The 27,121-nt window shown below is 35.6% G+C and overlaps 1 protein-coding gene across 2 annotated transcripts in view; it reads right to left on the bottom strand.

Moving 5' to 3' along the window:
• Positions 1-2,704: 2,704 nt before the first annotated feature.
• LOC131942679 (uncharacterized) overlaps positions 2,705-27,121 on the bottom strand; it is a 38,399-nt gene continuing 13,982 nt past the window's right edge. The window contains exons 1-6 of one of the 2 annotated variants that reach the window (XM_059302581.1): positions 14,326-14,462; positions 8,700-8,814; positions 6,873-7,048; positions 5,437-5,554; positions 4,977-5,118; positions 2,705-3,190 (exon numbers count right to left, since the gene is read on the bottom strand). In XM_059302581.1, the coding sequence (XP_059158564.1) occupies positions 3,150-3,190; positions 4,977-5,118; positions 5,437-5,554; positions 6,873-7,048; positions 8,700-8,813 (591 nt within the window). In that variant the 5' untranslated portion in view covers position 8,814; positions 14,326-14,462 and the 3' untranslated portion in view covers positions 2,705-3,149. Of the gene's footprint in view, positions 3,191-4,976; positions 5,119-5,436; positions 5,555-6,872; positions 7,049-8,699; positions 8,815-14,325; positions 14,463-27,121 lie in introns of those variants that run through there. The other variant, XM_059302582.1, reaches the window with a different exon arrangement.

Genomic DNA, 27,121 nt, shown 5'->3' with positions numbered 1-27,121 from the left:
TCTATACACCCACCTAAAGGCTTTCAGATCCAAACTTGTCATGTTTTTGGAACAAGTACAAGCCAAAAACTTGACGCACTCTCAGCAGTGCAAGGTCTTTACGGCTGAAGCAACCACTGAGTTTCCCCACGTCATTTGCATACGAGATCATCAAAGACTTCAAGCTGCAGTTTCTGTAGCGGTTTTCTGACTTGGATTCAAAGGCAGAAAAAAACGTGAGACTGTTTCAGAACCCATTTGAAGCAAATGTGGCCAGTTGCATAGATGAACTGCAGCTGGAGGTCATTAGAGACACGTTCAAAGAAGGACGGGTGGGTTTTTATAAGTTTTTGCAAAAGGAAGATTTTCCTAATATTAAAATTTTTGCATCAAAGTACTTTTCAAATTTTGGAACAAGATACCTGTGTGAACAAATATTTTCAAGATTGAAACACGTGAAGAATAATTTGAAAGCAAACTTGGACCTCGAGTGTGTTGTTGGCCATCGGCAGTGTTTCTTTTAGACTTTTTTTCTCCGGAGGGGGAGGGGGTACGACACTTGAAATTTGTATATATTTCTATATAAATTATATTTCGTACATGTTCTTCGGGGGAGGGGGCGCTACCACCCCGAAGAGATGCCTGGAAGAAACTCTGGCTCCCCGAACTGATACTTGATAGTTAATGGGGCCCCCGGGCTGAAAAGTTTGGAGACCCCTGCTTTAGAAGATAGTGTGGTTGAAACTATAAAGTAAATAATCCTCTTTAGACCTAGCTATCCATTGGGCAGATGAAGTAGAGCTCATGTTTCTTGACCTCGGCATATGAAGGGAAGGTACGGACAGCACTTAGCCGAAACGCCTGTACTTTACCTAACATGAGTTAGGCACCCATCAGAGCTATGTTGACTCAGGGACGTATAACTAACTTGGACCCGGATTCGAGCTCGAGACTTTCGTGTTGGTAGCCTACCGCGGGTTAATATTATGCCCAGTCTTTACCTTTCCTAACACGACCAAGCTACTCAAGAGAACAGACTGGGCATAAAAACCTCTAAGAACTCGAACCCGTTATCGGAACTAGAGAATATAACAGTGTCTCCTCTACCAAATTACTACGCCATCCCGTTCACTGTTGTAGGCTAAAGGTTAATTTTCCCTTCTTCCTTTCAGAAAAACAACAACACATGTCCCCCAAGAGGCGTCTGCAGTGACGTATTCGAAATGACCCGCGATTTCCAAAATGGAACCACCTGCACAGAAACTACGACCAACAGCAACTGTTTGTGTTTGAACAGCGAGGGTAGGGGGGTCCATCTTTGTCCAATAGACGACGACCATCGCATCTACAATCTGGGAGGACACAGGTGGGTTTTAGATTCTGGGCGACTAGTTGCAGTGATAGTGTGTTCATTACTATATTCAACCGAGTTTACTTTCCTTAATGTAAGTTAGGAACCATAAGTACCCAGAGACCTTCTACTGATTTGGACCCGGATTCGAACTCTGGACTTTTTAGTTTAGCAACCATGAGCTTTAACACTCAACCAAGCGGCCCCCTTCATTCATCACTATATAAGCTCCTATTGATTTGGTTAGAATATTTGGCAGTGGTACAGTTGTCTCTTTACTAAATAAAAATTGCTTGTGTATAGAAAGGGGAATGGTACTTTGGCTTATAGATGGTTTTAACTCGACAGAGGTGGGAGGGTCTGACCTAGTATAAATAAATAACTATTGGAAATACTACTATATATATATATATATATATATATATATATATATATATATATATATATATATATATATATATACATATATATATATATATATATATATATATATATATATATATATATATATATATATATATATATATATATCACATCATTTAAACGATTTCCTGAATGCCATTTTTAGTCTCTTTTTTCCCTTTGGACTTTACACTAGCACCTGCTTAGTGATGTTATTTACTATCTTTCTGATGGGTGGCAAATCTACCGCAATTACTGTTCTCTTATTCCGTTATCTACTGTCGGTTACTTTCAAGCTCCGAGCCACACAGTAAAACAGACTTCCTATTTTAGCTAAAGGTCTTAATTTTTTTTAATTCCACATTGGTTAAGAAGTTAAAAGCATTTTGTCACTGTGGACTCTACTCTGAATGTCTTGGCCTGTACCTTGTTCAACTGGTACAAATTGTTCTATATTGTTTTTGACTATGTGACAGTAGGAATAGTACATCTACTAAATCCACATCTTCAAGTTGTTGTGGTCGTTGAATTCCTGTTCATTTGTTTCTTGTAGTTTATTTCATTATAAGTCGACCATCCTACAAAACACACTGGTATTACTTCAATTTATACCAAACATGTATCTGAAAACTCGCATCTGTGTATCAAATGTGTGGCCTTTATTGTTTTAAAACCTTATAATATTGAAACTATGTAATTTATCTTTTTAAAATTATTCCAAAAATAATAAACTAACTTGCATCCGCTGCAAACTACCCTTTAAACTCCGATCAGGTATATTTTTTCTCATAATATTAATTTTTTTTTGTAAAAGGATAGCGCTTCTAAATAAAAGGGAAAAGGGATATATATATATATATATATATATATATATATATATATATATATATATATATATGACAGTGGAACACAAACAGAAGAAAAAAATGTAAATCACAATGAAAGCAACGATAAAAAACAAAATTTAAAATTCAGTTTCTTAATTTTATTCATGATCAGCACAGCTACAAGAGTTTGGAAACATATTCTAGTCCATCGAATCTTGGATTTGATTGATTTCTAGTTTTTTATTTATACATGCACACATTACTAGTACTTATTATTTTAAAACCAAAACTTAAAAGTATTTTCAATATCTTGTAAATGTAGTAAATTAATATGTTTAGCTTGAAAATGGCAGATAACAAATGAATTTTCTCCCAAATCAAATTTCAAATAAGTTGTCATTTAAATATCCTAACACAGATTTAATTGGTCTAAACTAGAAGCAGCATTTGCAGTTAAAATAAGCTTAAGAAATGCTTAAAGACTGACTAAAAAACTTCCAAGTAAACCATTTCGTGTTGTGTAATGTATGTGCCCTTCTTTCCCGGTATTTCAGGTTGTCCATTACTCTTGTCGCTGTACTGTACGTGACTTAACCACTCTGATTTATAGGCAAACATGGGTCAGCTCTATCTGTAAAGATCAAATAGGAGTTTTTGTTTTAATTATTTAAACCATAAAAACTAAACAAAATATGTTATGCTAATTTAACACTGAGCGATTTAAGATGAGTGTAAACGTTTTCTTTAAAAACGTGAAATTCAGAGCGTTTTACAAATCGTCATTAAGGTGTTGCAAAATGAGTTTAACTAAATCTCCAAAAAATTTGACCCAACTACTAATCTTTTATGTAGGCGGATTAATTAAGCCGTTGCATTATTTTTTTGAAGTATAAATTTATATATGTTGTGACGGACAAACTCTAAATCTGCCAAAAAATGTTTATATGTAGCCTAAAGATTAATTTACACACACACACACACACACACACACACACACACATATATATATATATATATATATATATATATATCTATAATATAACGCTGCTGGTAGTGTGTCAGTCCTTCCTTCCTTCCTTCCTTCCTTCCTTCCTTCCTTCCGTCATCGCTATACATTTTGGAACCATAAAAGTAAACATTCGCACCATGCTGTGCTTTTCAGTGCACCGCAGTGTCTTATTATAAGTATTAGAGTAGGGTTTGTTTATATAGCGGCATAGAGCTATTTTATAATTGCCACGGTTTTTACTCTTTCGCATAACGTCAAGAAAATATTAAATACACGCAAACTGCTAAAACGTATTAAAAAGATTAATGTCAAATATCATTTTCGTTTAGGTTCCCAGAAAAAGTGGATACATTTTAATAACATAATAACAGTACGGTAGAAAAATCAAATTAATTTAACTCTTTTCTAATTTTGACAAAGGAGGTAATTTAAAAATACATTAAACTCACGCTAATAAAAAATGTAAATGCAAATATACGTTCGTCATAGAAGGAATTAGTGTTGCAATAATATAATTAGCAAAATGTGAATGCAAATTATTCGGATGTGTAAGAGGAAATTATTGTTAGAAAATTATAATTAGCATGGATTGATAAAAGGCAATCTTTTATTTATTTTATTCACTGAATGTAGGCCCTACTGTTTATTACTTATAATTTTTAATCAACTATTCAGCTCTATTATAGACGCGTCATCACGTTCATTAGGTGCGCAATGGTTTTAGTTATGAAACTCTATTGTAATTTTTTAAAATTTAAAGTACTGGAAAAAAATGCGTGAATGGATAAAGTGAAATATTGTAGGTAAAACACGGATATTTTAAATACTGCCTATTATTTATACTGTTTTCTAATTATTATTCTATCTTTCGGGTTTTATAGGAGAGGCGTAGCGAGGGGGGGAGGGCATATGTCCCCGGGTGCCGACCTTAGGGGGCGCCAAAGTGGGTTGGGAAAAATGTGCGAGGGGGGGGGGGGGTGGTGGAAATCGAAAGTTTTAGGGAGGGGGGGGGGAAGGGGTGCAAATCGAAAGTTTGAGGGGGGGAGGTGCAAATCACCGGAAAGGGCGCGATTTGGCGCTACGGGCTAGACTGTGAGCAATATGCCTGTATGATTGCATTTAAATTGTGTCTATGTTATGAGTGTTGTGTTTGTTTTTTCGTTGTTTTTTTTTGCGTTCGTTTGTGTTGTGTTTAGTTTTGTTCTGTTCCCAAGTTGGTACATTTAAAAAAGATTTACCGTGGCGGAGCACGGGATGCAGCTAGTATATATATAATATGCAAATTCATAGCAGAACAAATTATGCAAAATATAGATATTCTATTGACTTTTGACTGTAGCTGACAAGCTTGACTTATTTATATCTGATTTTATCCGATGGTAACTGTGTCAGAATGACCTTCACTTACTAGGTTTCTGAAGCTCTGGGTTGCAAACAAAAAGTTGTGAGGAGTGAGTTGCATTCGACCAGTTGCGTCTAAATAAGGTCGCATACCCATATAGTCTGTTCAACACACTGATTTTGTGGTGTCTTTGACATCTACATTCAATCTAGTTTAGAATATTTAGAATATTATAACAATAAAACTTTCAAAGTAACAGAATTGTATTTTTAAAAATTATATATATATATATATATATATATATATATATATATATATATATATATATATATATATATATATATATATATATATATATATATATATATATATACAAATGTATGTATGGCTTTTTTATGTATGTATATTCATACATCAATACTTTGTTCGTAATTTTTATGTCCCATAATAAATTAAGTCCAATTTCTATTAGTTTTGTAACTGACGATTTCGCCATTATTTTCTCATATTGATCAATAAAACTTACTCTGCTAAAGTCGTTGCCTCCAAATTCCGGCGAATTCATTTCGCGCGATACAGCAATTGGAGCGGGTTGAATGTCGTCACACCACGGGAACGAACATTTGGGTTCACAGGTATATTGTCTGCGGGGAAAAATAATTAAAAACGTGTAGGCTAGAGGAACGTGCTAATAAATCTAATTAAATTGTCAATGCTTTGTCCTGTTAAATTAATAACAGGAAATTACTTAGCTTCCTTACCAATCCCTCATTTACCTACAATTTGATAATTTGAAAGAAAGAAAATATAAAATGTGAATTGTACATATGTACATATATATATATATATATATATATATATATATATATATATATATATATATATATATATATATATATATATATATATATATATATATATATATATATATATATATATATATATATATATATATATATATATGTTGAATTTAACATCGATGTGCTAACAATTTAAAACAATTATAAACCTTATCCTCCGTCACTAGTCTAAAATAATTACTGGTCAGCGTTGAACAGGCCTCGATTGGTTTTCGTTTGAAGTTTTTAAGAAAGCTAACATTATTTAACAACGTGAAGCAACGGCTTTATTTCATTATCTAACATTATAGCAGTGTATCTTCACACATTCTGAAATCCCACTCCAACCCCTCCTGAGTGTGACGTCGTTTATGGAAGAATCCTAATTTTTAAAAATTAAGCGATTAAGTAAACAGAATGGAAGCCATGAACCCGAGGAGGCCTTGCGACTTATTAATCTCATAAATGCTACTATCAATCGTTAAAATACACTCACCGAATACGGAAACTAATAGTGTGTAAAGAGTACAGGGAATTATACTGTGTTAGCACCCCCCCCCCCACACCGCAAACACAGGTTTGAATACTTTGCATAGGTTTTTGGTCGGTAGTGGGGACAATCGTTGAAATTTTTCAAAAAATAATTATACTTTGACGTTTAATTAAAAATAAAACCTACTAATTTCTTCCTCCATAGGTTACATTCTACTTTTGGTATTTAAGCGTATTAATAAACATTAACGTAAATATTAAAGCCGTGTATCAGTAAATAGGTACACAATACATGTTACTGATTAGTAGTAAATTGGTAGTACGTTTTGAGAGGTCTTTTACATTTTTTGTGGACGTCCGCTATAGAGGTGAGGGGGAAGAGGACTGTCGAAAATGTACGCGTGTAAACTGGGTGGGGGGGGTGTCTAAAATCAGAAATGTTTGAGGACGTCATAAATGGATGACCCGTATAAATGTATATATATATATATATATATATATATATATATATATATATATATATATATATATATATATATATATATATATATATATATGAAGCGAGAGAAAGAGCGAGAGAGTGACCAACATTTTATCCAACCTGAGCCTAACCGACAGTTCACACACTTACGTGAAGCGATTAGAGACGTAGAAAATATGCCGATCGTCTATTGGACAAGGGGTGTGCCGGTTACACCAGCAGTTTATGGTGGTCGTGACCTCGCACGGTGATCCATTTGGGCTCTCACGGATCCAGCCCGTTAAGTCAGCGCAGACGGCTTTTGGTGGACATGTGTCGTTATTTAACTAAAACGAGAGCAAGCACAGAGCCTTTATATAAATATATATATAATACATATATATATATATATATATATATATATATATATTATATATATATATATATATATATATATATATATATATATATATATATATATATATATATATATATATATATATATATATATGAGCAAATATTTACATGTATATATGCATATACATATATATGCATATTGTTACGACCCTTTGCTTAGTCCTTTCAATCTTGGCAGGGGTTCGTAAAAAATATGAAATAAACGCAATTTGCAACTATTTCTTCACTTTAATGCTACGATATCAAGTGCAACGCCTAACATAAAGCCGCCTCAACATCTAACACAAAAAATACTCTCACTACAACTGAAAATAAAAATAAAAACCTTAGTGAAACTACAACTATTTGTCCCTAACTCATTTGTCCATTCTAGTCTAAGTTTACAGACATTCCGCGGATGTCAGAGATACGTCATTTTTTTGTTGTCGTCTCCCCCTGCATTGTGTATCTCATGTCTGAATTCTCCTCCTAATTTAGCGGACTCACAAAATCCCAGGTGCAAGGGGAAATTATATCCCGCAACCTGGATCAAATCTAATTAGGCCAACCAGATGCGTCAAGAGGCGAAGGCGGGGGGGGGGGGGGGGGCTGCGGACCGCACCGGGGGACACCATCTAAAAGGGTGACACCATGGAGAAAAGTTGCAAAATATATAATAGAAATATGCTTTGGTCAGTTTAATTAATGATCAATTAGTGTTAATCCACCTGTAGAAATAGCCTACTATAAATAAAAATATATACTTTAAACTGTGCGCACTTTTTAAACTACCACCCTGGGGAGGGGTAACACCAATTCCAAAATTTTACAAAGGAAAACGGTTTGATAAGTATTTTGAATAACTGATAAGTCTATCAAAGACCGGGAAAGGGGAGACACCCAAATCTAATAATTTACGGTAAAAAACGATGCTTTTTCCACAAGAATTAAAAGATGGATTATTTTACTATTTCTCATTGTTCCTGCGGCTCCTGCTCCTGTGGCTTAAAAGGGACCTAATATACTACTGGCCGTTAGGCATAATAGGAGAAGGGGGGGGGTGACACCAATTGCAACAATATAGGCCTATTTGGACCTTATATATATATATATATATATATATATATATATATATATATATATATATATATATATATATATATATATATACTTGCGTTGATTTTCTTTACGTTGAGGATTTCGTTACTGCACTGATTAAAAAATTAGAGCAACATTTTCTAATATGAAAGTCCCAAATAAAAAGCTTTATCCTTTAGCCGGCTACTTCTGTTTCAAGAAACCCTCCATTCATACCCCCCCCCCCCCCCCACACACACACACATACACCTCCAGTATTTGTTTGGTTCACAAATTTAAAAATACCTCAATTCGGGAGTACAAATATTTCTAAATTACTTTCTTAAACAAAATAAATCACGTTACTGTCATCTCTCATGTCCACCGTTCTCTAGATTACACCCACACCAAAGCTAGATTCCCCCACCACCACCCAGTAAAATTAATTACACATCGCAATCAAATCCTTTACACTATTAACAGGTACGATCTAACACATGGACAAAGTGCCGTAAAATCTCTTACGTAAAAATGAGGTGTGTATTCACACGGGATTTGACAGCTGCCAGGTGTAAGGTATGTCGCAACCAGTGACACAACTGCCAGCTTCATCATCGTCAGAGCTACTCCTTTAAACATTCTAGTTTCCTTTCCATTTTTTTTTGTAAAAAAGGAGAATAGATTTATAATAATTATCTATATACTACTAAAAGTCAAGTTTGTTTACATGTTTGAATATTTATTTGTTTTTTTTTTGTTTGTTTGTTTTTTGTTTCTTTTTTTGTTTGTCTGATTGACTGCTGGAGAGAATCTGCGCTATGTGGAGAGCTGTAAAATAGTATGTACGTGGAGAACAATTTTTTGTTTTCAGACAGACTGTTAATCACAAATTTATTTAAAGACGTTAATTAATTTATTGATTTATTCATTGGTAGATTAACCACATTAATTTTAAAAGTTTAAAACAGGGGTCTATAAACTTTTCAGACAGAGGGCCGCTTTGACTATCAAATATCAGTTCGGGGGCCAGAGTTTCTACAAGGCATATCTTCGGTGTTATGGAGCCCCCCCCCCTCCCCCCAAAAAAAATCTGAAAGAAACACTGTCGGGGGGCGACAATAAACTCGAGGTCCAAGTTTTCTCTCAAATTATTCTTCACGTATTCTATATCTTTGGTTGAGCCCATATGATCTTATTAAATTCGCCATCTTCATCACAGGATTCAGTACATCGCTAATGTCCATATATTTAGCACACAAAGCTTGCAGGTGAATAATACAGTGCAGGACATAGGTTGTGGGATGTTTTTCGCTTGTCCAACCAAGCCTTTCTTTATGCCACTAATGTACTTTTCCCCATCAACACTCAGGTAACTGAGGTTAGTCTAGTCCAAGTTATAATCAGCAAATGTTTTCTTTAACTCATTTAATATATCCTCTCCGGTAACAGTGCTATACATATTATGTAGGGAAGCCAGCTCTTATGTTATGCTCATGTCTTCATCCACATCTCTAATGAACACAAGAAGTTGAGAGGTGGAACAGCTGCCCAGCGACTCATCCATTGCAAATTGCAATTAAAAAATAGTGAAACGTGCTTGCATTTTTCGCTATTTGAGTCACGATGTTTTCACCAATGTCTGCAACATGGTGGGCAAATTTATTTGCACCCAAAGCTACATTTTCAAATTGTTTTAAATTTCCTGGACAAAATTCCTCAGCCACCTCTAACAGAATTTTTTTTCCGTGGACAAAAAGATCTCCGCGGGCCGGATGAGGGGACCTTACGGGCCGCATCCGGCCCGCGGGCCGTAGTTTGGAGACCCCTGGTTTAAAACATTGACTTTACTTTGTGGGAATAGTGACGTCACATGATTTGTTTACTTTTTACATCAACAATGGCGGCTTCTCTCGAAGAAGATTGTGTTCCCATTCCAATGTTTAACGCGTTCTAAAGCAAATTTTCTGTCGGCTATAAATTTAACAATACGTCCGTTTGCTGTATTTATTACGTTCCAACACTTATATCAATTTTCAACTGTCTTTTTCATTTAGTTTTACAATACATTTCTCTAGATCTACAGATCAGCTGTCGAAGGAAGAAAAAGTTATGAATCTAGATCTAGATTCTAGATCTAGAAGTCTAGATCTAGGTCACGAGAAATAACGTAAATTCTAGATCTAGACTTAAAGTACGTAAATTCTAAATCTAGAACCTAGAATCTATATACTAAACTATTTCAGGCCTTAATTATTGTATATAAATCTTTGTTTGTTTAGCTATGGATTATGCTAATTTGGCAATGCTCGATCTAGGGCCTATTTGCGTAACTTAAGATTCATACGCGGTTTCTATACTGCTAATTTTGCAAAATTATAGACTTAACGTAAATTCTAGATCTAGCTCTATCTAGATCAGGGGTCTCCAAACTACGGCCCGCGGGCCGAATGCGGCCCGCGAGGTCCTCTCATCCGGCCCGCGGAGATCTTTTTGTCCACGGAAAATACGCTTGTTGGTGATGGCTGAGGAAGTTTGCCCAGAAAAATCAAAGACATGCCTGGAAGAAACTGGCCCCTGAACTGAATTTCGATAGTTAATGCGGCCCTCGGACTGAAAAGTTTGGAGACCCCTGATCTAGATGTACTAAACTATTTCAGGCCTTAATATTTTACTTTATATAAATCTTTGTTTGTTTAGCTATGGAATAGGCTAATTTGGGATAATATTAAATTTGAAATGCTGGATCTTGGGCCTATTTGTGTAACTTAAGTTTCATACAAGTATAATTTTCCAGAGAGGTGAGTTCATAGTGTAATCGCTAACCGTGTGTGTGGTACGGGTTCGAAACACATCTTGTAATTTATTTTTTTTTGTAATTTTTTTTATAGATGTGAATGATAAAGTTTTCTATCAGAACACTGGGCAGGACACGGGGCAGGTGAAGTAGAGTTCATCTGTTTCTGTGTTCTTGGCATATGAAGGGATAGTCTGATCAGAGCCATGCTCGGCCGGAATCTTTTTGTAAACGATAAAAAGATGTTGTCTGAGACTTGGCGGGACACTGGGCAGGCGAAGTAGAGATGGGTAGGTGTATAGTTCACTTGTGACGTCAGCATATGAAGGGGTAATGTGGTCAGACCTATGCTCAGTCTGTGTTGGTGTCAGTGTTTCTTCCAGACTTTTTTTCCGGGGGGGGGGGGGGGCGGTAGACTTTCTTCGTCGGGGAAAGGGGGGGGGGGCGGAGCCCTCCCCCTCTCACCTCCCTCACCCGAGATGTCTGGAAGAAACTCTGATCGGTGTTTTAAAAGACATAAACATGTCTAAGTTGTGGGGACGCTGGGCAGGTGAATTAGAGTTGACCTGTTTTTGTGATCTCAGCATATAAAGGGATAGTGTTTTCAGACCCATGCTCAGCCGAAATAGGTGTTTTTAAAAGACTAAAACGTCTGAGGTGTCACGTCTATTTGGATGTAGGGTCTGGTTTTTTGTGAAAATAAGTGACAGACGTGATGTTTTTTATGGATGACCCCCGAAACCCACAGTTATCCAATAGATGACGGGTAGTCTAGTAATACATAACAACAGAAATAACGGTTGTCATTACGAATCAATAACAATCGTCATGTCATCATAATCAAAATCAATGTAAATATAATTGATATCGCATGTTTTATTTAACACGGAGGGAAATACGAATGGCTTCTGACGAATATCTTTTTCTAAAAGGACGGAGATACTCTACAATTATAATTCATTTTTAATTACTTTTTAAAATAGAATAGAATCTTGCATAAAAAAGAATTGCGCACCAAGTGAATGACAAACAGTATGTGTATAATAGTGCGGAATATTTTTAAAACTTTATAAATTCATAAGCGTTTTTTTTTAAATCAGAAAAAGCGTAAATTACTAATTACGGTCATCGGAAATTACTCAGTATTTAATAGAAAGCGGAAAAATAGATCTTTTACTTACTTATGAAATATTATTTATCTATCTGAAATAGTACTCAAGTTACGGGCTTTAAAAAAAACTATAAGTAGAATAAGCTGCACTTCCGTTTGTCGGAAATCGCTGAAAATTGATACAGAACTACAAATTTGATATACTCTATAATATAAGCCGGCTGGTAGTGTGTCAGTCCTGCCTTTCTTCCGTCATCGCTATAGATTTTGGAACCATAAAAGTAAACAGCACATCTTGCAGTGCTTTTCAGTGCATAGAAGTGTCTTAATATAAGTAATAGCGTAGGGTTTGTTTATAAAACGACATAAAATTATTTTATAGTTGCAACTGTTTTTACTCTTTTGCATAACGTCAAGAAAATATTAAATACACGCACATTGCTAAAACATATTAAAAGGATCAATGTCAAATATCATTTTCGTTTATATTCCTAGAAAAAATGGATACATTTTAAAAACATAATAACAGTAGGGTAGAAAAATCTAATTGAACTGTTTAGTAATTTTGCTAAGGGAGGTAATTTAAAAATAAATTCAGCTCACGCTAAAAAATGTGATTCCAAAATCTCCAATACTTGTTGGATTATTATAATTAGCAAAATGTAAATACAAATTATGCAGACGGGTAAGAGTACATTTATATATATATATACTTCTCTTCTTGGAGACGTTAGAAAACACCAAGCTGTAAGTGCGCCTCCTAGCAGCCCCTCTCTTCCTCTCGAGGCATATCGCTATCACACCCACCCCAACATGGTCTGGTGAGCTGTGGTTTACGCTAAATGTTTACAATCGTAGAGCCGGATTTAATGACGACTATTAGGGGAAGATAATTTAGTTTGAAACGATTTTAAACTTAGGGGAGGTAACTATGAGGAGGCTGCCTTCACGGGGGGAGGATAGGGGTTGGGGAAAGGAAGGTTTTAGTGTTTTAAAGCAAATATTTTCAGTGGCAGCATTCAAATTATGAAATACTGATAAGTAGAAAATAAAACAAATAAATAGCGGCGTTTGATTCGCCGCGGGTCGGCTCGTTATTGATAAAAGGCTATCTTTTATTTATTTTATTCAAAGAACGTACTGTTTACTAATTATTATTTTTAATCAACTATTCCCCATTATTATATAAAGTCATCACGTTCATTTAGTGCGCAATGGTTTTAGTCATAAAACTTTATTGGGGGGGGGGCGGGTCAGAATTTATATAATGTCCCCGGGTGCCGACCTTAGGGGGCGCAAAAATGGGTTGGAAAAAACTTTATTGGGGGGGGGGGGTGCAAATCGAATGTTTGGGGGGGGGGAGGGTACAAATCGAAAAAATTTGAGGGAGGTGCAAATCAAAAGTTTGAGCAGGGGGGGGGGGGGATTTCAAATCAAAAGTTTGAAGGCGGGGGTGCAAATCGAAAGTCCGACGGGGGGGTGCAAATCGAAAGTTTGTCCCCGGGCGCCGGGAAGGGTCGCTACGCCTATGTTTTGTAGTCATTCACTGAGTCGGACGCGTCCGCCGGGACTAGACTGTGAGCAATTTGCCTTTATGATTGCATTTAAATTGTGTTTATGTTATGAGTGTTGTGTTTGTTTTTTCGTTTGTGTTTTTTTTTTTGCGTTGGTTTGTGTTATGTTTAGTTTAGTTCTGTTCCCAAGTTGGTACATTTAAAAAAGATTTGCTGTGGCGGAGAACTGGTATGCAGCTAGTACTTATATATGCAATATATGTGAAACTATGTTTTTTCCGACTCAGGAAGGTGTAAAACGTCGAGATTTGTGAAAATCTCGATTTCGATTTTTTTTTTTGCACGATTAAAATTCTTCCTCTATACTTCGTATACGAGAAAGTAAAAATGGTATAAAATCTTCATTAGCAGGTTCAGTTTATTTTCGAAACCATAAATAGGTGTGAAAACTGGTATACAAGAGGTATTGGGTTACTAATAGTATTTTTTTTTAGGTTTTTTTTTTTTCAAAATTTTAAAGACTTTTTTAAAACTTTTAAAACAGTAATTAAGTAATATATTAATTTCGACAAAGTATAATTAAAATTTTAAAAGGAAAAAAAAAGATTTCAAGAACTTTTAACGTTGGGGCTGAGAGGGGGGGGGGGGGGGTGAAGTGTATCGATCGTATGTCATGCATGGAGGAAAAATTGTACTATTTTAAGTTATAAACAAATCAAAGACTTTGTTTACCTTGTAGTTAGATGCTAACGAAGGAAGATTCCAGTAGTTACACTTTTGGTGCCGATAACTTTGAATGATACACAGACACTTGTTAGCAACCTGATTGGTGTGGCGTGCAAACACAGAGTGAGCTCGCTGGGGAAATTTGCAGTGGTGTGCACGTGTGGCGACCTCAATAAGGTGAGTGGGGGGAGCTTATTGCACAAAAACGCGACAAACTGCGAATGAGTCCAATCTTTGTACATTAACCCATAAAGGACCATGAAGATTGTAAAACATATTTTAAAATTTATTTATCGCACACTTATCGGTAAAGTCTCTAGTAGGTTCAAAAGCTCTTCCCTCTACTCCAAGTTAAATAAACTGGGAAGGATCTCCTCTAAACTTTCTCGAATATTCTTATATAACACTACGGGGGATGGCAACTCGAGATATAGACATGATTTTTAATCTAATGTTAATTACATAAACTTGTTAAAATAGAATAGAATCTCGTATAAAAAAAAAGAATTGGCACCAAGTGAACGGCAAACAATATGTGTATAATAATGCGGAATAGTAGTAGTACTTTTTAAATTTAAATAGGTTTTTTGGGGAAATCGGAAATTAGCGTAAATTACTTAATCCAGTCAACGAAAATTAAACATTTGACAGAAGGCAGAGAATTTGATCTTTAATCTATACGTGAAATTTCGTTTATCTATCTTAAACAGTACTCAAGTTATAGGCTTTTGAAAAACTAAAAGTACAATAAGTTCCACTTCCGGTTATTAGAAATCGCTGAAAAGTTGATACAGAACTACAAATTTGATATAATACGCGTATATGAAATTTATTTCATCAACCTAGCTGTAACGGTACTCACATGCACACATACATACACACATACATACACACACACAGACATGCGGAAAATTGCAAAACATATGTTTTTCCGACTCAGGGACGTGTACAACGTCGAGAATTGTGAAAATCTCGATTTCAATTTTTCGCACGATTACAATACTTCCTCTATACTTCGTATACAAGAAAGTAAAAATTTAAAATGTCTAGTAGGTTTGAAATCTTTACTCTAAGTTGATTATAGACTGCAAGGAAGAGGTTGTTCGAAAAATTAAAAATCCTTGTTTTTTTTTTTAATTGTAAAAACAACATTGGGCTGTTACTAGAAAATATAAAATAATTTATAATGCTAACTTTTTAATTTATACAGGTTTTGTGTGCCTGTTTTCAAAGGCTTACTTTGTCTAGAGAGCACGACGTCTAAATTGTTTTATACAACGTAGATCATTTCACATTAGCCAAACAAACCCAAAACGAAATTATTAACTTATTAAATTACTGAGATCTTCAAGTTAAATATACAGTAGAATGTCATTGAAATAATTTAAACATATCTCTCTATCAGACAGGATAAGTTGTATATGTACACATAAACCAGAATTATTTACCTAGACATAAGGGGTTTAGCTACCCCTTAAAAATTAATCTAAATTAATTAGCCTTTTTATGTTTCAGCATCTAATCTAGGGTACTAAGGTAAAATATGTGCATGCATTAGAGACTAATGAGAAAATATGGTTACCATGAAAGAAACAACCTTTTTCGTAGATCTTAAATTTCACAAACTATCAAATGTATTCATGAAATAATCATTGATCCTTATTTTGCTAAATTTATTAGAGCCAGCTAGCTTGTTATTTTAAAAATAAACCGGGAGTGATCTCCCCTAAACTTTCTCGATGGAAACTCGGGCTATAGACATGATTTTCAATCCATTTTAAATACTTAAAGTTTTAAAAATAAAATAAAATCTCGTAGACAAAAGAATTGCACACCAAGTGAACGCCAAATAAAGAAGTGCAAAATAGTTCGCAATATTATTAGTACTTTAAAATTTTACATTAGTTTTTTAAGAAATCGGAAGTAGCGTAAATTACTACTTCCGGTCAACGGAAATTACTCAAAATTTAACAGAAGGTTGAAAATTAGATCTTTTACTCACATGTGAAATTTTATTTATCTATCTGAAATAGTACTCAAGTTATAGGCTTTTGAAAAATTCAAAGTAGAAAAAGTACCACTTCCGGTTATCGGAAATCGCTCAAAAGTAGACACAGATCTACGATTTTGATAAAATACTTATATATGAAATTTCATCAACCTAGCTGTAACGGTACTCAAGTAATCGTGTTTACACACAGACAGACACACACACACACACACACACAGACACACAGACATACGGACAGAATTGCAAAGCCCAGTTTTTTCAGACTGGATTACGCATAAAACCTCTTAATTTTGATAAATCTAGATTGATAACTTTTGCCCGATTAAAATAAGTCCTCTATACTTCGGATGTGATGAAGGACTGAGGTGTAATACGGTGAAAATTGTTAAAATTTCAAGTGATTTTTGTGCACGATTACAATACTTTCTCTATACTTCGTATATACGAGAAAGTAAAAACAAATTAAATATTTTTTTCCAATTTTCAAAATTTGGTGTTGTTAGGTACCGTCACATTTAATTGTTAAATTTAATTGTATTTCTCAATACCAAATTTTGAATAATTTAGTTTCAATACCTTTCAAACGTGACAGTTTTATTTGGTGTTCATTTTAAATTATACAATACATTTGCCTCTTAGTTCTCAAGGGGTTAATAGCAAAATGTATGAACGGTAACTAAACATTATCGAGTTAGAGGTTTTTCTCACGAATACTCAAGTACACGCGCACACACACATTAACAGACTTAAACACAAATGAACATACACGATCACACACACGCGAAAACAATTACATGTATATTTTATTGTTCACAAACACACTACACACTTAAACATGTAGATACACATACACATACACACACCTAGTCATGCTAAAATCATCCGTAATACATGAAAAATATTATGCATATATACACCTATACATACATATGCTCACACAGAAAACACCACCTTATATATTTACTGCATATCCTGTAAGATGTGATGTAATTGTGTTTTTAATACTAAATTAGAGATTACTTGTAATAATGCACTAAATAAATGATTTTCTTTAAATATAAGATAATACACTACTATTTAAATTACTATTTAAAAAAAGTGTGGGTCACTTTATTATATATTGGATACTTATATTATACAGGAGACCAACGTTTTAATTAATTAATCAAAATGAATTTAGCATTCAATTAAGTCAAATTTAATGTCAGATTACATTGTCTTCGTGTCTTTTAACCGAATCTATCAGTTAGAAGTGCCCTAATTTTGTTCGGGCGTTTCGATCTAGATAGACTGACGAATGACGACAGACAGAGAAGCAAGTTAAATAAAAGCTTGTAAAAAGGTTTTAACAACAAGCTTTAAAAACCAACTATTATCTATCTATCTGTATACTGCAAAAACTCAAGTTTGTTTACAAGTGGGTTTTTTGTTTTTGGTCTGTTGGTTACAGGAGAGAATCTGCACTTTGTGTAGAGCTGTAAAATCGTATTTAGGTAGAGAACAATGTTCTTTTTGACAAAACTGTTAATAAACAGGGCAGGGGAAGTAGAGTTCATCTGTTTCTTTGTTATCAGCATATGACGTAGATTGTGTGTTCAGAGCCATGCTCGGCCGAAATCATTTTTTTTTAAAAACTTGGCGGGACACTGGGCCGGTTAATGTTGGGTAGAATGTATAGTTCACTTGTGACATCAGCATATGAAGAGATAGTGTGGTCAGACCCATGCTCAGCCAAAATCTTTGTTTTCAAAGAAAAAACATGTCTGAGTTGGGGGGGGGGGACGACACTGGGCAGGCAGAGGCGTAGCGACCCCTCTCGCCGCCATTGGCGAACATACAATTTGGCGATCCCCATTATATATATATATATATACACACATATATATATATATATATATATATATATATATATATATATATATATATATATATATATATATATATATATATATATATAATATATTGGTGTGTGTGCGTGCGTCTGCGCACGACGTTCCGTAAACGTTTTAATAATTACGGTGTAGGCTATGCTTTGTGTTTCCTTAAAACTTTACCAATTAAATTCCCTTAAAGATGCGGTCCTTTTAAAATAGATGAGTTTTGTCAGAAAAAAGTAAGCCTCGTCTGAGTTTAGAGGGAAGTTTGAAGCAGGCTCTCATTCGTTTAGGCCAGTCTTTATATGTTATATTTTTTTTATGATTTCAAATAAAATGCGAAGTGTGAAGTAATGGACAGATATATTAATTAGTGAGGTAGTGGACGGCCGTTAAAGCTAGATGAATGATTGATGGAGATTAATTTGTGTGCTTACGTCATAATTAGCATATATTATGTTAGGCACCTACGCTTTAAGTAAACCATGTGCAAGCAGAAAATAATTAAATCTTGTTTGTTTTTAAATGTTCTGTGATTTTTAGGGGATATTTGTTTGTTAATTTTAAAAAAAAGCTTTTATTATCTTTCCTTAACCAATCAACTAGTATAAAAATAATATATTATACAAATTTAATTTATTATAGTCTGTAAAAGAAATTGTGGGGCCCAAAAATAATGGGGGTCTCCAGGCTGCTGCTTCACTAGCCCCCCCCCCTTTAATCCCTCACTGGCTGAGGATGTGTGCAGTGTTTCTTCCAGACTTTTTTCTCCGGAGGGGGCACTTGAAATTTTCGGGGGGGGGGGCGGTACACTTTCTTCGGGGGGGGGGCGGACACTGTTAAAAGTATATATTTTCTATATAAATTATATAAATTTCATTTCGTTCGGGGGGGGGGGGGGGGCGGTAAAAAAAATTTCGGGGGGGGGGGGGGCAAAGCCCCCCCCCCCCCCCCCCCCGAAGAGATGCCTGGAAGAAACTCTGGATGTATGTTCGTTTGTATTTGTGTTTGATTGCAAGTGTGTCTGAGTGCGTAGGTATGTATGTGTGTGTATTTGCTCGTGAATCAGTTGAATCAGGTATGAATATTTTATTAGCTGGTGAATCACTTGAACCAGGTATGAATATTTTATTTGCTCGTGAATCAGTTGAATCAGGTATGAATATTTTATTAGCTCGTGAATCACTTGAACCAGGTATGAATATTTTATTTGCTCGTGAATCAGTTGAATCAGATATGAATATTTTATTTGCTCGTGAATCAGTTGAAGCAGGTATGAATATTTTATTCGCCAGAAAAATATTTGCGTCTGAACTTAATCTAACAAGGATTAGACAGGAAACTCATTTTGATGTAAGTAAAGCTCAGTCTATATAAGACTGTAAATTCACAAACTTGATTCATAGGGAACACGTTAACATACAGGGGCGGAACTACAGTGCCGCCAGACCCCGCATTGCGGAGGGGCCCACGCCATTTAGGGGCCCGTAGCCAACCATAATAATTTTTTTTATATTTAAAAAAATAATTTTCTTGCATTTTTGACTTAACGGTAAAAGTTTTTGTAAATAACAAACAGATCTACTACAATAGTGGTGTTATACAGTAGCTAACACATGCTGTTGCGTAAAAAAAAAGATATGCCTGAGCTGTAGTGTGAAAGATAGGCAAACGTTCAAAACACTTCCATAACTTATTTCCCTTTTTTAAATAGTTAAATATGGATGCATATAAGCTCTTTTTAATATATTTGTACTACACAAATTAAAAAGCAATTACTTCTCTTAATTATTATTTTAAAAACATACATACTAAAGAATGACAGAGCATAAAAAGGAAATATATTTAAAACAAATCATATAAATACAAAAAAAATAAAAAAATAAACATAACACGAGAAACCATTACACATACAAAGATTTCACGTTTTATTATATTCTTTTGACCGGCTTTAAACTAGAGGGCAGGCAGTATTACGGCAAACATATTGAATAAACTAGTTCAAAATCTAAAAAAATTAATTAGAACAGACTAATGCACTCACACACATTACATGTTGTAATTTGTTTAAATTGGGAAAAAAAAACACATTTTTTTTCAAAACCCCATTACGCCTGAAATGAGTATCCATTGTTTGAATGAATTCTGTGATTATATATATATATATATATATATATATATATATATATATATATATATATATATATATATATATATATATATATATATGGGGGTCTAGAATTTATTTTTGCGGGGTGGCCTTTTTTTTCTAGTTCCGCCACTGTTAACATAACATTCTTTCTAACAATATACTGGATTATATTTAATGCTTACTTGCTCATTAGCAGTGTAGCTATAAGCCAACCAGCTTTAAGTTATGAAAAATATTGAAATGTAATAAAAACACTGCACTGGAATTAATTAAAAAGATGTTTTATTAGAACAAATGGACGTTTTACTGTTATTGCGTATCTGACAAAACAAATTCTATTTTCAACGATTTACAAGCAACACTAATTATTACAAAACTCAAAATCACTTGTTTAATACTTCTCTGAATTCTTAGGTGCTTTATTTACTTAATAACCTAGGTATAGAAGTAATTTATTATGGCACTTGTTAGAATGCCTATAACGACCGTCTACTTGTTCACTTGTTAGAATAGCTATAACGGCCGTCCATTTCATCACCTGTTAGAATAGCTATAACGGCCGTCTACTTGGTCACTTGTTACAATAACTATAACGCCCGTCCACTAACTCTACAGGGTACCTAGTTGTAAAGACCGTCCATTTTGGCACTTTTTAAACTAGAAATATCGGCCGTATACTATGTCAATGTTTAAACCAGCAATGACGGCCGTCTAATACGTCTCTAGTGAACTTGGCTATAATGGCCGTCCACCACGTCACATTATAACCCACCTAAAATGGCCGTCCACTACGTCACTAGTGAACTTGGCTATAATGGCCGTCCACCACGTCACATTATAACCCACCTAAAATGGCCGTCCACTACGTCACTAGTGAACTTGGCTATAATGGCCGTCCACTACGTCACATTATAACCTACCTAAAATGGCCGTCCACTTTGTCATTTGCAAATTACAGTTAATAAATCTTCTGTGTAACAAGTAATATAGGATATAAAACTGAATAGAACATTCTACATTCCACAAATTTAATTAAACTACTGATTAATAAATTAAAATTCCACAGCGAGAAAATTTCGAAATGAACAAGTATTACAAAAGTCTAGAGTCTAGCCAATCGATAAATGATACGTGTCGTACTACCATTGATATTTTTTAAATGTAAGCTTGACATACATGGGCGGATCCAAATGATAAGTAAGTGGGTGGCTTAGTGAATACCCGTCCCCTGGGGCTCGCCCGCTTTGATCCATATAGACAGAGTAAGCAAGTTAAATAAAAGCTTGCATTAAAACAAAAAAAATGATTGTTTGTATTTTGTGCTAAACTGAGACAAAAATAAAAATTAGTAGGTGAATTCCAGCAATTTCCAAATGTATTCAGAATTTTAAAAATTTAAATTAAAAAAAAAATTAAAACATCGAAATGCAACACATGAAGATTCGGGAGCCGGACGTTTTCCCGTAAGACACTTGCCCAAATGGCGTTTGCCCGAAGGCCGATTTCCCGAATGGACACTTGCCCGAATGCGACAAATGCCCGAAAGCCACTTGCCCGAAGGCCGTTTGCCCAGATGCGTAGCTAGGGGGGGGGGGGGGGGGGGAGGGCGGCCGATCCGGGCGACGACCCTAGAGGGCGCCAAAATGGGTAGAAAGAATTAAAAGCTCATTTTAAGCTGCAATTTTTAATTATAAACAAAGTTAAGAAATATAACGGCCACAAGCTTTTGCCTACTGATTGAACTGTTTTCCATCTTGATTGTGTAATTGTAAACCGCTTTCCAGCTTTCCTAGTTGGGGAGGCGCTTTTTCGAAGACTAAAATTGGAACAAATTTACAATGGATTAGTGAGTAGATAACCGTTATCAGGTAGAAAAGAAACCCATTGTACTAACGCGTAGTTTACAATTGTGTATTATTAAAAAAAAGAGTCAGATGACGTAAAAACCCGCTCTACCAACTTTGTCCAAGATGGTGGGGAGGGGGTGCTTTTTCACCAACAAAATCGCAAGGACTAGTACTGGATCGCTAAGTAAAAGAAACCAATTGTATTAAAGCTTTTTTTACAATTTCACTACCCAGTTTTGATAAGAAATGACGCGAGTAGTTCTTTGTACGAATCTCACGATTCTCTCAATTTCAACGTGATAGATCAGATACTTTTACTTGATTGCATTACATCTTGGATCACTGCATTAAAGGGAACTAAGTATCACGGATTCTTGTACAAATCAGTAAAATAGCAGAGTGTCGAAGCGAATGGGTGGAAAGCGACACTATTTGTAAAAATTTTAAGATCGAAGAAAAGTAGTATATTGTATTTAATTAAATACATAATTTATTGCTTTTTTCGTATTTTTATTGCTTTTTTATAATTGCAACATATATTATTATCGAAATTGTTCTAAAGACACGACCAAAAGTAAACAAAATAAACTTGCACCTTCTACCAAGTACAGTGGCGGAACTAGAAAAAATGGGCCACCCCGCAAAAATTTTTTTTGGGCCCCCCCATATATGTATGTATATATATATATATATATATATATATATATATATATATATATATATATATATATATATATATATATATATATATATATATATAATATATATATATATATATATATATATATATATATATATATATATATATATATATATATATATATATATATATATTATATATATATATATATATATATATATATATATATATATATATATATATATATATATATATATATATATAAACACACAATACGAACATAGGATACTCATTTCTGGCCTGATCGGGTTTTGAAAAAAAAAATTCAATTAAATCTAATCACAACAACATGTCATGTGTATCAGTGGCAGAACTAGAAAAAAAGCCCCCCCCCCCCCCCCCCCGAAGAATTTTTTTGGGCCCCTATATATATATATATATATATATATATATATATATATATATATATATATATATATATATATATATATAATATATATATATATATATATATATATATATATATATATATATATATATATATATATATATATATATATATATATAAAACAAGGTTCGCTCTAAATTCAAAAAAAATTCCATCTGGTACACGAATAAATCAGAGGTTTTCCAACACACGAGCTGGCCCCTTTCTAAATCTAGTCCAACACACTAAACTGAGGCTTTCATCAAAACGTTACTAACCGTGTGCCCTGTTTTCCAGAAGTTGAATTAAATGTTAACAATGTCGGCAGTTCATTTCTTGGATCTTAGGGCGCGGGTTTGTCCACACTACCAACTAGACACGCCAAGGCATGCTGTAAATCCCTCGGCGACGGCCCAGGTGTCAGGCTCTTGGAGCTACCGGTTACATTACTGCACGGGTGATGGGTGTGACACATTGTTTCTTCCGGCAGAGCTCCCCCCCCCTCTCCCCCTCCCCCGAAAACAGTCTACCCTGGAAGAAACATTGGTGCGACACCTAATTAGATTTAGTCATCGAGTGTAGTAGCGAGACTTATTCCTAGTGTTGTGGGAACTTTTAAACGACTGTCTGTGGGGGCCAACTTGCTCATATGTGATGCGCTCAGGATGACACTCAGAGTTTCTTCCAGGCATCTCTTCGGGGGGGGCCGAAGCCCCCCCCCCCCCCCCCCCCCCCCCCGAAAAATTTATACCGCCCCCCCCCCCCCCCCCGAACGAAATGAAATTTACATAATTTATATAGAAAATATATAATTTTAACAGTGTCCGCCCCCCCCCCCCCCGAAGAAAGTCTACCGCCCCCCCCCCCCCCCGAAAATTTCAAGTGCCCCCCCCCCCCCCGGAGAAAAAAGTCTGGAAGAAACACTGATGACACTGACGCCAGTTGTATTCAAGTAGTAACATCATCCGCTTATGCAGGATCACGGGGCGCTAAATCACATATTTCCGTTAGGAGTCCCCACTCAAATATATACAAATGTTAGGCCTATGACAGAAACCTTTGCGGGGCTGTACTCAACAGCTTCCCAAGTTTTCATGGCGATTGGGTGGATGATGCAGTAATGCCAGGTCACGCGTTGGATAACCTTCTGATTTAGGGGAGGGGGGATTAACAAAAAGCCTGACCCTCACACACCCCCACCTCAATGACTATTAATAATGTTCAATTAATTCTAAACGTTCTAATTAATTTCTAAATAATTATATAAAAAATAATCTTACCTGCCCTGTTTTGTGAATTAGATGTGCCTAATACTATGAAAGTAAATTAATATGTGTTGACTAGATCTAGTGCTGTCTAGTGTCTGACAAAATGTGCTGAAGTGGTGAATCGTACGGTTAGGAAGTAGTTCATAAACGATACATTTATCTCCTCGATACTTGTGAGGTTGAGAAAGAGGGATGGGATAGGGGTCGGCTCGGTAAAAAACTTGAAAGGGACAACAAAACGCCTTGATATATGTATGTCAGCATCGCCCATTGTAAAACTTACTCAGGGGAGATAATTTGAAGTATAGGCCTTAAAAGTTTACTATATTTCTTGTAAAATCAAAAACAAGTAAGCGTATATAAAACTGACGTTTCTAGTATTATATTATTTTTTAAAAATTATTTGTACGATACAAGATAGTACAGGATACAAATTCAACCACTATCACAAACACAAATAAGAACCGCGCATCATGAAAGTATTGCAAGCCCACTTCATTCGTAGCGGCTTTTCGTGCTATGGACTTTATTGTTTTTTTTAAAAGAATTTTGCCGGCGACAGCGTGTGTTTGATTGTAGGGAAATAGAACTCGGCCTTGACGATGGTTAAAAAATACAACTATAAATAACTGTTTTAAATATGTAAAGAATTTGTCGACAATTTTTTAACCCCCTTTTTGGTTCCCATCCCCTGCCCCATCCGCCACAGTATACTTTGGAGGATCGGTCAAACAGTTACGTGTCCTCTATTTAGCTATCAAAGGGAGGGGGGGGGCAACGAGTCAAAGAAGTCATTCAAAATTTGAAGAGTTGCCTATATTTTTAGTTTACTGTAGTTTGTGTAATGGATTTTATCTTTTGCGGAAGAGCGTGGTATAGTGACTGTAAAATAAAGATAATCGTACCGCAGCTACAGTGTTTTTCTTTTACAAACCAAATATTAAGGCAAAAATTAAATTCAAAATTAAAAAAAAAAAAATTTTGGTCAGCCGTGGGCCCCTAAAAGCCCCCCCCCCCCCCCCCCCCGCGCATTGCGGGGTCTGGCGGGACTGTAGTTCCGCCCCTGTTCATCAGGTAAATGAACAACTACTGACTAGTGTCTTTACCAAAATGTGCAGAAGTGGTCAGTTACATTTCATAGACTGTTCGTTAATCTATGCATTACATCTTATTGTAAGAGTAAGGGTGTGGTGAGGGGTAGAAGTGAGGGGTAGGGGGGAGGGGGGAGAGAGTTGGGAAGAGAAGGGGACAAGAAAGCGCCGATAAACATCTACATCAATAGTGCCGACTTTTTCCGATCGTCTAGAAGACCAGGATAGTCGCCGCCGCAACATTTCCCCAGCCCGATTTCAAAGCGTACCGGCACAGTCTTTGAAGTTGTCTAAATGTCTGGCGGTCTCTCGAGCTATAGTCAGTGCATTTTTCTCAAAGACGTTTGCCGACTATCGTATTTGTAAATGTAGAAGAAAGATAACTCGACCTCCACCTAATTTTTTTTTTAAATAATTTAGCCAGGATTTTTGGGCCCCCAATTGGTCTGGCCCTCCCCCCCCCCCCCCGCATTGCGGGGTCTGGCGGCACTGTAGTTCCGCCCCTGACCAAGTACACTCTAAAACAGAGGTTCTTAACTTTTTGGAGGTACCGAACCCAACCAGGTTCATATGTGCATTCACCAAACCCTTCTTAATAGTTGTATCGTCCACACTGACAAAATCCGACCGTGAATCACATAAGTCGGATGTATGTCTTGACCTCCGCCGAAGCCCTGATTCTGTCTAATCGAACCTCTTGCGTTCGATGGAACCCACTGTTCTAAACTCTTTTGGTTTTCTCCTTTTTATTCGTTTCGGCTTCCTAAGGAGCACAGGCGTAGGCAACACTTCGCCAACTCTTCGTTTATGCAGATCGAACCCTAATAATCCAGCCTCGCCTTCTCTATTTCAAACGATTTCATTCATGACTTATTTGGTCTTTTTCACTTCCCCTTTCCCCGTGGTGGACTTCACAAAAGCACCTGTATAATGATGTTATTTTGTTTTCCTCATATTGTGCCTTAACACCACCTTTTCATTCTCCGCTGTCTTTAAACTAGCTCCGAGTCATATACATCATATCCTTCCTAATATATAAAAGCCCATGTGCACACTTCTCTCTACTTTGTAAGAAATTTTAGTTTGTGGGGTCATACCTACTTTGTAAGAAATTTTATTACAACGAGCCGACCTACTTTGTAAACAGATTTTATTACAACGAGCCGACCTACTTTGTAAGAGATTTTATTACAACGATCCGACCCGCGGCGTAAAATACGCCGCTATTTTTTGACGGCTAATGACTTCCGGAAAGACATATGTTGTTTAAATGGGGTGGGTAGGTACACACTGTTGCGCATGCCTGGAGAGTTGGCGTGCGTGCGTGGTTTCTCCGCATGGACAGCTGGCTCCACATCTCAACTGCTTATGTTCATTGGTGGTGTGGATGAAGACATAAACATAACACAAGAGCTGACTTCCCTACATAGAATGTATGGCACTCTTACCGAAGAGACATGATAGAAACACAGTATCGCAAGATTTACCATAT

The sequence above is a fragment of the Physella acuta genome, unplaced genomic scaffold (genome assembly GCF_028476545.2).
Source record: "Physella acuta isolate Inbredline_101_S28 unplaced genomic scaffold, ASM2847654v3 ptg000418l, whole genome shotgun sequence".
Lineage (NCBI taxonomy): Eukaryota > Metazoa > Mollusca > Gastropoda > Physidae > Physella > Physella acuta.
The sequence above is the reverse complement of the archived record's forward strand: the minus strand, read 5'-3'. Positions and strand labels throughout refer to the sequence as shown.